We start from the raw sequence: 12,650 nt of genomic DNA on the forward strand, positions 1-12,650 counted from the left end.
CATTCTGTTTCGTTCGCGTGTAGTGTACTAAAACGTACTAAGAGCAGAATCATTAGGGAATAGTTCGGTCTAGTACAGTGGAGGGAATCGTGTCTTTTTGATTTTAGTACATGTACTACACAAGCATAGTAAATTAAAAATACCTAGTTATCGATAGTTATAGTTTGTTTCATTTCAAACATAGACAGAGATGATCATTCTATCTTTGTCTTACACTAGTACTAGGACCCAAAATAAAAGGATGAGTATAGTTTTTTCGGTTCTTATTTACCTACTGGCAATTTTGTTTGACCAACTATATTACCAAGAGCAGCACTAGTGTTACGAACAAAACAATTTTTACAATTTTTTAATGAATAAAGCATACAATCGTGCTTTCACGTTACGTTACAAGAGTCACGGGACTAAATATTATCCAATTTCTTGCTTACCGGTCAGGATCCAAAGGAAATGTTGCCATAAATTTCCTTTCTTTATTTTCAAATCGGTAGGCAAGAATTCCACAAATAGCACAAGTTCTATGTTGTTTCCTTGGTCGTATTTTTGTAAATATGCACAATCCGTTTTAGTAAATGATTGTTATATAATGATAACACGAATTAAAACAAAAAATTGCGACGAAAAGCTCGAAAACTAACAGAAAGTCCCTCAAACACAATATGGCGACAGAGCACTAGTATTGTGAACATTTCCATACATATTGTATTTCTGTTCCTACTTGCGGTTGCGCCAGGCTGGCTTTGCCGTCCATTTTTGAAAAATAATACAATATTGTCGAGGCTCGGAAGTAGCTAGTTGCTGGCTGAGGATTCGTTTTAAACGGACGACCTTGGGAAAGAATGTTTTTGATGGGATCTCATCTCTTTTTGTCCTTCTTTTCGGGTACTACTTCTTGTACGTCAGCTACCACTTTTCTCAAAGCTCATACTCATACCCGTCCCACACTATACTCGTACTCATACCTATACAATAGGTACTCATGGCCATACCAAACTATACTTGTATTCATACAATTCTCATACCCAAGTCCCCATTCCACACCATACCCGCACTCATACCTATACCATATTCATATCCATACCATACTCATAATCATACCATACTCATACTATACACATCTTTATACTCACATCGTACATCTTAGACATTTACCTACTATTTGTTGAAACTGCAAAAGTAACTTTGTAATAGCATATTTTTATATGGGACTACAAACTTATGCAGTTCCTAAATCTTTAAAACGTGACTGATATTGCAATATTTTAAGGTTTTTTATGGCTTGTTAAGCTAAAAACTACTTATGTTTAAAATTTGAAGCTTGTGGGTTGGCTAGAAGTACCTTAGAATTATGATGATCGGTGAGTGAGTGACTGTGCCAGTGACAAAAGTAAGGAACTTTGACGTGCAATTCTTAAACTACAAGTTTAAATTGAATGTTCATGGGAATATATGTAAGCCATATCATGCCCTATATGTCACTGAAAATTCAGGGTTCTAGCTTTAGCCAGCACAAAATTACACACCGTCGAAAATGGCCTGAATGGCTTCGCGAAAAGGATGGTACGGCCGTGCCTTTTTGTTTTGCTCGACTTGGCGTGGGCACTGCCGTGCCCCCAGAATCCCCAGATAGTAGCAAAATCGTTTTGACAGTTCAAAAAAAGAAACTAATTTGACTATTAGTATGCGTTGCTAGAAAGTATTTTTTTATATCACGTCGGTGGCAAACAAGCATACGGCATACCTAGGGTGTTACACAATTGTGTATAACAATTTTTAGCCGCGAAATCTAATACCAGTCATAGATATTATATTACGTGAATGTTCATATCAAGTCTCATGTACTTAATTAAAGCATGTCGTTTTAAAATAAACGATCGTCGTTCGAATGTATGAGATTGTTGCCTTTTGGAGGCAAGTTCGTGTGACTCTTAAAGCCATAGTAGTTTAAATTGTCAACTTTTGAAAGAAGGTAAAGTTTGTACGTACCCCCCGTGAGTATGAATAAAACTCGGCAAGATCGTTCCGGCAAACTTCTTTAGTAAAAAATATGTTTCTTTGATTGAAAGTTTGGTATGCTCGTTAAGTCCCTTTCCATCATACGTCTTTTACGCACAGCAGTCACGTCGTTTTATCATGGTTTCGTATGTCTTTTTGTGTCATATACCGGAATGTGTGTTATGTTAACGGACAGAGACAATACTAAAGGGGCCCACAGACTATCAGTCCGCCGGACGATATCGGCCTGTCAGTTGTTCGGAACTGTCAAATTTTTGTTCTAACTGACAGGCCGATATCGTCCGGCGGACTGATAGTCAGTTGGGCCCCTTTAAACTATATTAACACACACACATAGAATGATCTGTCACCTGTGGTATTTCCGGACCGATATAACCTTCAAACTATGGATGGTATAGAAAGGATGCCGATCTCTTATGGCACAATTGTCGCAAAAGTGACCGCTTTCAGCTTTAAATAATAGTTCCTAATCTCTCCGGTGGTGGCGCTAGTTAGGCTCTGGGACATGAGTATAACATGAACCATATAAGGCAACAAATAACCCAACCAAATTACATAAATAGGTTGTTTTTGGTAGTATTTCGGTGTATGGTGGCGCCGCCTAATTACTGTTTTTTGATGGACCTTTTCATACATAGTTTAGTAAGTTTTAAAATTTCGGCGCTTTCCGTCGCTCCGCCCGCTTTTACATTAGTCCGTTTGAGTTTACATCATAGTCTATTAGAAATTATTTGAGAGATGCAATAGTTTTTTCCGAAAGTGACTTAAAAGAGACGTTGTTAAAATAAGCATTAGTTTTGCCATTTTACGTAATATTGTTACCTACCATAATATGATATGCTTACCTTTGTAAAACCTGTATCACATAAGGCTTACCGTGAAAATCGAAATTTCTTTAATCTGCCTGTCACTCTTGCACATACGGGCGATAAAGAAGCGATAACGAAATTCCGATTTTCGCAGTAGATCCTCAGGTGTCTCCTTCTTACAGGAAAACACTAAAAACTCAACAAAAAGTGGCATGGGCACTTGTGATTTTCTTTTTTTACATATAAAAAGTGTATCTATTTTCGGTCATATTAATCCGCAACATTTTCCATAGTCGTGTGTTGTGATTTTGCGGTTTGTAAGTTGTGAGGGCGGTTTTCAATACGGTATTGTTATAGATTTTGGCCTAATCCGACGAAGGGTTGCTTTTGTTCTGGGCTTAAATGTACGTTTTCAGTATTTACGCAACAGTGAATTCAAAAATGGTTCGCTGAGAGCGGCGGGTGTACATTGTGTAAGCTATATGATTTTATCGATTGTTTAATTTGTATCGATTATTATTTTTGTGATCTTATAGAGACAAATCATACACCTTATCACTTGATTGATAAGTACCTACCTACTTGTTACTTCAGTCACGGTAACTATTAGATACGGGGCTGTACAGACTTTAGTTGGCAAATTTGCAGCGATACAGAATTTTGCAGTACTTTACCTGTATTATTATGCCTTTGTTTATACTACTAACCAATTAATTTTTGAGCTAAAGTATACTTCTTCGACTTACTTGAGTTTAGATCAGATTTGGCAATAACGTGTCAAACCAAATAGAACCCGAGCCCGCTTAATAGGATCACGTTTAATGCGATTTCCCCAGTACTACGCCATTTTAAATATTCTCTTCTACTTTCTTTCATATTTTTTTTAACGGTTATGTCGCTTTCCTTAAGATGCGTTTTTACGGGGTTCCTTTAGAATCTTCTTACGCGGGTTTTACTTTACAAACATGGATTGCTATTGCTACATTACTTAACGATATTGTTTAAAGTGCAACTATCGGTGTTATTAATTTAATTTTGCTTCATTAAGGAAACTCTTGGACTAAACTAATTATGTTAATTAATTCTGTAACTTACGTCGATAATTATTTACTTTAATAAATATTTTTATAATTAATTAGATTAGTTTTGGGAGTTTAGTGGTTAAATAAAAGATGGTATATAATTTAAGAGCAAATATTTTCTATGCTTTACGAAAGACAAATATTGGATACCATAAGGTAAAAAAAACTAAAAACACTTACTAACTATTCGTGATTTAGGAACGTGAAGCGAACCACATATTTAGTGACCATCTAGAAGGACTTTTGGTTATAAAGAATAAGAAAACAGTTTTTTTTTACATAACAACGTCAGTCTCCTTAAGCCTTTAGGTCAGAAGTCTGATGTGCAACCTGTGCGAATACAAACGCCATTTTTTCTGGGACAAGCTTTAGTAGATATTGTGACGGTGCGTGTAACGGAACATTACACTACCAACTTTTGTATTATTCCTGGCACAATACAATTCCTAAACTCGCCATTCAAATTCTAATCCTTCTTCGAATCCAGTTCAATACAAAACTTTGCTGAGTAAAGATCTATTTCCTGCAGTGCATAGTATTCAGTATAATACTTTATATTGTGATCTATATAGTGAATTCATACTGCAAGTGCATTGTGTTATCTGCACGTGTTATTGTAACAGCGCATCTGTTCTACCTACATTCAAAGCCACATGAAATTGTAAGTTTTATAATAGTTAAGTAATTTAAAGTGTTTTATCTCTATTTGTTAGCGCATCAGACAGTAACTCTCGCCTGTATTGTTGCAGGTGCCTTCTTATTTTAATAATAAATACCCTGATCGCCTTGGATCCTGCCTTTAATTTACCCATCCTGTTGAGGGAGGCTCCTACTGACCTACCCCCTCACACTGGCGCCCAACGTGGCAAACCAAAGTGTGCACTAATTCGTAAATTTTGACTATTTCAGCTGGAAAATGTTACCTTTAAAAATGGGAAAAAAACTGTTTTGAAAAGAGTTTGTTGATGACTGTTAATTGTCTAGTGTCATGTTATATTTGGATTCCAACATTATGCTTTCCATAATTGTTGATTCATAGGTTAACCAAAAGGTGGAACCGTCACCTACAAAGGTACTAGCAAAGCTGATATTAGACACGTTCCTTTTCGGTTCACTAGAGTTATATTACTTATAAGAAGTGTCAAACGCGATACCATTCGATTCAATGCACAGCTAACATAGTGGCATATGCCTCAAATAACGAAAAAAAACGAACGTATAGTATCGGAGTTTTTTTTTCTTCATATATTTTTTTTATTTTCAAAGTGCTTTTTATCCTAATTTCTTACATTTTTCTTTAATATTATTCCTAGTTTGGTTTGGTCAGTAACGTAGTTTTTTTTTGGTTATACCTGGAGAAAAACACTAAACCATTTGTGAAAACATTGATTTTTATTAAACATTAAAGCATGGTACATTACATATACACATGATAAATTTAGCTATATACAAAAATAACAACGAAATATTAATTAATTTTACAGCTCCAGTTACCTAAATCTATTCTACGTTAAAGATTTTTGCCATCATATGACTTTGACACTACAATTAAATCTTTGAATTAATAATAACATTTACATTACATATCCAACATTACATTTCGATGTTTCTACAGCTTAAACTATATTTATACATAATAATCACAAACATCTACTTAAATACATGTTTAAAAAGATTTTATAAGCGATATGATACATTTTACTAGAAATGTCTGCTCCTTCTCACATTGGGCTCAAGAATATGAGGAGGAGGTTATCACTAGTAAATCGAGTACGTAGTTATTCAAATTCGAAACATAACCTAAACATTGCCTACTACCTTAACAATATATACATCATTAATTTTAATTACAATATACTCACATAATATAAGAAGGACCTCTTAAAGTTAAAAACTTTACAGGGTGGCAATCGCAAGAGGAAATCTGAGGGGCTACCGCGAAAACCGAAATTCGTAAATTGCGGGGATCTTTATCTTTTACTCCAATGAAGGCATAATTAGAGTGACAGAGAAAATTGCCCTCAATTAGCGAACTTCGATTTTCACGGTTATAGCCCTGAAACTATAAGAAGTCATGAAGGCGATTTAGAAAAAAATAACCCGAACTCGAAGACATTTAAACCTCTCATAGACATTCATTCTTGAATAGAACCTACAAATTATAGTTTCCGATTTCCCTTTATTGCCTCGCTTTGTACATATAATATGTACCTACTTCACGTCGTTTTGGTGTAAACAGTGATCGGCAGTTTAATATGTACAAATAATGTACTGCCATATTAAATCACATTTAGAAACGGGTCTATCGCGAATATATTTTTCATAAACCAAAAGTTGTTTCCACTGAACGCCATTATTATCCTCGAGTTGTGCGAGAAGCGATTGAAATCAAGAAGCACCCCAGAAATTTTAATAGGGAAGATGGTTTTAACTTATCGGCAACTTGGGGACCAGTGATCCAGAAGTTAAAGCCAAGGGATCTATCTTCGGATGTGTGCGCGGATGTTGTGAGTGTTGTGTGTCGGACTATTGACAATAATTAACTTTTATGTGTAGTGGGTGGTTTGAAAATGTGATGTCTACCTCGAACTTTAAATGCACTTTTCGTGGGGTAGTCACACAAATCTCTGTTTTGACATTTTGCTGGGACGTCAGTTAGCCGCGACCACGACCAGTGAAACCTGTGTCGAAACGTCGGTAAATAAAGGTAACAAAATAAATTCGCGATAGACCCGTTTCTAAATGTGATTTAATATGTGTTTAAACCGCGAAAGTTTTAAATGTTATAATGTACTGCCATGCCCTTGTATACAAGCTTAATGGAATCTGCTGGTTCCATTTAGCAACGGAATCCTCCAACAGCAGTCCATGCAGGAATGATTGTGACCTAGTAACCCTGAGACTAAATGTTTTTGGTCGTTAACAGTTTTGATTCCTGATGATTATTATTCTTGATATTTTGCCCTTAATTATTACACGTCATGTCTATCGCGAATTAACTCAAACAAAATAATGTAGGACAGCGTAGTTAGCGTATATTTGCCATGCTCTTGTTTATTTTATAAGTACTCTTCCGCCCGCAACCGACTGATGATTATAATGGGGATTGACAAAAAATATACTATGTCCATGCGCGGTCTTCAAACTATCTCAATACCAAATTTTATCTAAATCGGTACAGCGGTTTAAGCGTGAAGAGGTATCAGACAGACAGACGGAATTACTTTTGTATTAAAAGTGAAGTGAAGAGAAGAGAAGTGAAGGCAAGTCCAACAGAACATACTCGTAATATAAAGTATTAACTCCTTTTTACACTCTGTTATTTTACTTTTTCTGTTTCCATGTAAACGGATAACATAAGAGAATACTTCACAGCCTAGTGCACCTCCACTGCTGAACAAAGATACGAAACGCATTGAATAAGGACATTTGTTTTCTAACGTATACAAACACATACAGTATATTTATAAAAGATATAATGCAACTTATGCATACTTTAAAAAACAAATGTACTCCTGAAAACGGAGATAAAGTTAGGCTCTCGCAATATACTTTGCAAGTTACTTACTTTGCCTACCCGACCATATACTCTCTTAAGCAAAATCGGACTGGACAGGTCGTAAAAAGCACAACGAGTGGCGCATTTTTAATACTTTTTGGCTTATTTTACGCCACTATGAGTAATAAACTTTTTTGTTAAAATATTATAGTCGTTAGCTACAGATTTTTTTGCATTTTGCAATTTTTGCTGTGAATGTTAGCTAGTTTTTTTTCCTTTTTGTCACTTTGTCTATCAAACAACGGATAAATTATAATGATGTTGCTTCACTAATTATATTGGTTTTTATCAACCAAAGCTAATGGATTAACATAATTTACATACATTTATACAGTTATTTATAGAAAAAAAGGAAAAATTAGTTATGTCAGTACTAAATATTAGGTATATTCATTTCTCTTGTAAAAATTAAAGGTATTTACAATCCGTCCAGCATTTTTCAAACCATATCTCACATACAAAGGAATGAGGCCTAGAACTTAATATTATTTTACAGTACATATGGTGCCTCCTTGAACACTCACACCCACATCTAGCCTAACTAACATTCAAAAGGGCCTTCTCAACCTAATCTAAAAGTATGGTACATTTTTACACTATTACCAGCTAGCATCAACACTTGTTTACTTAAGTTTACACTTGTTAATTTATGTTTATAATTGTTCACTTATGCTTACACCACAGTAGCTTGTTCGGATTCCCGGGCGCGACGCCCGCGGACCGAATCTCAGACGATGTCGTGGCAGGAGTTCCCATTGCCGGTCCTGGTGGTCTTGGTGGGCTGCGGCCGGTTGCACAGGCCGTCGTTGTGGGCAGGCGGGCAGTACATCACCTGGAGAGGAAATATAGAGTTTACAATATGAAATAAGAGAAAACACGGTTTGCGAGCGCATCGGAGGTTTATATTTCTTGATCAAACTGGACAGAACGACGTCCCTATAATAAATGGAAGTAAATATTAGACACGAATGTCGATGTTTTTTTTTAAATGTTTATATTTTTGAACCAATAAAAACGCTTTTGTTAATACAATCCTGGAATTTGGTTTCTGTATCGCTTCAATAACATTTTGTTTGCTGCAAACGGGCTAAAGAATCGATTGAATGACTGGATTCCATTTTATTTTCCAATAACTATGCCGTTATTTGAATACGTACGATACGTTTTATTGCTATGTATCGTGTGTAAGTTGCTAAGGGTAGTCAGTCGGTGTGTAATAATTTGGCGTAACCATGGCAACAAGTTACAATAAAAAGTTATTTAAACCCATAGACATAGCATATACAAGTAGTTATAGACGCGCCACCGAGCGACCGGGGGTAAGAGAAAGAATCATCATCATCATCATCATCATGTCAGCCGATAGACGTCCACTGCTGGACATAGGCCTCCCCCAAGGCTCGCTACTTCGACCGATCCTGCCGCTCGCATCCACCGAATTCCCGCGACCTTCACCAGATCGTCGCTCCATCTTGTTGGAGGCCTACCGGCAGTTCGTCTTCCGGTACGCGGACGCCACTCCAGAACCTTCCGGCCCCACCGGCCATCAGTTCCGCGAGCAATGTGCCCCGCCTACTGCCACTTAAGATTCGCAATTCTGCGAGATATGTCAGTGACCCTAGTTCTACTGCGGATATCATCATTTCTGATTCTATCACGCAGAGAAACCCCGAGCATAGATAGAGAAAGAATATTCATATAAAATGTATACGGTTTGCATGTCCAATGTTTTTTCTCTTTCACTCTTATAAATTTCGGTATTTCGCCATAGCCTCCTTGCTATGATGCCATAACCCGACCATAAAAAAACGCCCGGTCGGTGATAAAGACAAAGCATGGCACTATATGCTCTTTCCTCTTAAAGGAATCGCAATAAGACTATCTTTCTCTATCAAAGAGTGTCAGGCCCTTGTTTAAACCCAAATAATAACCACGTATTTTGAATGACGGAATAATCAGTAATCAGTGTGTTTATTGCTGTCATATTTAGGTATACAAGTTGGTACATTTATTGGTTCAGCTATGAAACCCTGTAGGGCAATGCAATATAACTTAAATCTAACTTAATTACTATGGCTTAAAGCTATCCCTAATACATTGCTTATAATGACCATGCATCATATTATATTATATTATATACATCTTTCAAACGGTTACAAATATTTTTTAACTTGCGATATCAAAACTACTATACTATACATGTTTTATCACAAAGAAATGCAAATATTTAAAATGTCATGTGTATTGCATGCTCAAATTACTTTTACCTACTCTATTACAAATGTATATCATTGAGATATTCTTGAATAGTATAATATGCCTTAGAGGCTAAAAAGGTATACAATGCAGTTTTAAATTCTTTAATGTTTTCTAGTTTTAGGATGCTTAAGGACAGGTACGACTGTCGAATATGGAGGCACCTGGTGGTCTTAACTGGGCGACCTGTATGTTGACCTGTATGGTGTTTAGTTCTTTTTAGTTGTAGAATAACTTATTTAATTACTAACATTAGTATTAGGTACTTAGCTTAAGACAAACTAACAAAATCTATGGATTGTTATGATCTGCAATAAATGATTATTTATTTTATTTATTTTTATTTTAATGGTAAGTTATTAAATATTCGGGGCGTCATACCAATTATGCTTTTAGACACAAAGGCGGTTCTGGATGACTTATAATTAATTTTTTCCTGATGACGCAGGCTATTGTATTTTATAAATTTATTCATATTACATTTGACATAGGTTGCTATTTCATACACATATAAACAAGGGACTGTCAGTATTTTTAATTCTATAAAATGAGGTTTACATGAATCCATGGTTGTAATACCGCATACTGATCGTAGACATTTCTTTTGACTCATAAAAACCGCTTCACGATCAGTGGCATTTCCCCAAAACATTATCCCATACCTTAAAGTAGCCGTTACATGTGCATGATAGACTGTCAGTACAGCTGATTGATTAACTACTTTCCTTAAATTATACAATGCATAACTAAATTGATTAAGTTTTGTACATATAATGTCAATTTGATTTTTCCATGTCAGACTACTATCTAAGCTTAATCCTAAAAATTTTGTAGAGTCAGTTTCATTAATTATTTGGTATTGGTAAGTAACAACTAGATTAGGTGTATTTCTGGTCAGCAAATTAAAGTTCATAAAATTAGTTTTTCAAATTAGTTTTTACTTGTAGGTTATTCTTATTAAGCCATTCAATAATACTATGTAGGGCTTGATTGATATTGTCCTGATGGACCTGCATGTCTGTCTCCGTAAATATAATTGTGCTATCATCGGCAAACAATACCATTGGGTGGTTACCAATGAGGGATTGGAATGATGCGTTCACCTCACTATCAATATAATGTCACTATATTAAAGCCAATTGGTAATCAGAACCATAACATTCTTGCAATATAGGTTATTCGAGGATAAATTAATTTTTTTCTATGGCAGCCTGCTTATTCTAATGACGTTATTATTCATAAGGCTATAATCAAATTACGCAACACTGAGCACAGTCGAAGTTAAGGAAAATTTTCGTAAGTGTCAAAAACGCTTTTGTTCCACAATGTTTCTAAGACCGAGAACGAACAAGTAAGCTTTTGTGTATTTTTCCTACACTCACGAGTACCTAATGAAAACAGATTGCTTTGCTTTTATCAAAACCACAGAATAAATAATAGTACTACGTACAGAAGGCTCACTGTATATCAAAACCCCTGTTTAGGTATAGCAAACGGGCTTAATATTTATTATGGGCCTATATACAGGATGACCTTAGCCATTGGACAAACCCTGAAATATCACGTAGGGTTACTCCTCAGGAATGCTCTAACGTTAATATTTTTTTAATAAGAACAAAAGATAAAAAAAATTCAAACAAAAGTTATTTCCAATAATCGACCACAAAAAGAAAAATACTGTATTAATCATTAGCAGTGCTATTGACAATTTGTTTGAAAATATGCGGCAATGATGACATTAGTCAAAAGTCAGAATCTTATTAGTTTCATAAATAAAAAAGATAATCAATCTAAGGGTCCATCGCGAAACAAGAAACTCTTGCATATTCGAGCGATAAAGTGGCAGATAGCGAAATTTCGGATTCGCGTTACCCGGTAGGTCCTTCTGTAAACAAACCGCCTTGATGCATCAATGTCATATTTTATTATCTCTGAAAACTTGTCCAAAACCTGTTAAAGGTACAGTATGGATGAGTTACTCTATGGTTTACTAAAAAAGGCTAGTGCTGCACTCTGGTGGCAGAACATTGCAGTAATATCCCCTATTCGTTCGTAATTGCTAAACAGTTACTAATTAAATGTTATCCTAGAGATGACACTTCGTTCGCGTTTGATTTTCTTTCTACAAGTAGATATTGTCAAACTTGAACTTCCGCTAGGTAAATACCTAGCGTGTGTCATTGTACAAGAATGTAAGCAGAAACGGTAGTTGTTAAGACATATCTTAACAAGTAGGTAACAGATAAGTAGGTATTAGCATACCTAAATACCTACTTACCTAATCTAGACAGATAAAGTCTCTCAATCGTCTGTAGGTGGCACCACAGTCCTATGATATGTAAAGGTGACATCTACCGAAACTATTGTGTACTAGTATAAGTGCTCAATAAGCTTAGTTAGCTATGTCAATGTATGTAATAGTTCATAACCAATCCGTAGTGTCATAGTGTGGCGTTGTACTTAACTATATAAGCTTCTACATGTATGTAGATAAACTCACTTTTTCTAACCAGCCTTCTGTAAACATTAAATTTAGATATCAGTATTCCCTGCTTTCATTTGGTCGCCATTACCTCCAACGCTGAACAGTAGTAGGTATAGTATGAATTATCTCAGATGATTTTTCGGGCTCGGGCCCTAATTTGTCAAACAAAAGGTATTGTTTCCTTTATGTAGTGGTTAGACTGCTTATTGCTAATAGCCCCGACGTAGGTAACGCGAACAAGCCCCTTTTAAAAAGCAAATTTACAATATTATTTATATGGATCAAATTAATGAAACAGCCCATTCGGAGATAACACGTTTTGTTATCTCCAAAGAAAATACCACCCTGATTGTTCTCTGAATGAGCTGTCACATAAATTTGAACCTTAATACTATCACGATAGTTGTTTTTTAAGCGACATGGTTGCTTTGGCACGTGCTGAA

General features: G+C 35.6%; 1 protein-coding gene across 1 annotated transcript in view; it reads right to left on the reverse strand.

The window, feature by feature from the left end:
- Window positions 1–7,383: 7,383 nt before the first annotated feature.
- The window catches only part of LOC134744318 (allatostatin-A receptor), a 79,742-nt gene continuing 74,475 nt past the window's right edge, over window positions 7,384–12,650 (reverse strand). Inside the window, exon 3 of the mRNA XM_063678094.1 lies at window positions 7,384–8,298. Coding sequence (XP_063534164.1) covers window positions 8,194–8,298 — 105 coding nt within the window. The 3' untranslated portion in view covers window positions 7,384–8,193. The remainder of the gene's footprint in view (window positions 8,299–12,650) is intronic.

Source organism: Cydia strobilella, chromosome 9 (assembly GCF_947568885.1).
Source record: "Cydia strobilella chromosome 9, ilCydStro3.1, whole genome shotgun sequence".
In the NCBI taxonomy this organism is placed as follows: Eukaryota; Metazoa; Arthropoda; class Insecta; order Lepidoptera; family Tortricidae; genus Cydia; species Cydia strobilella.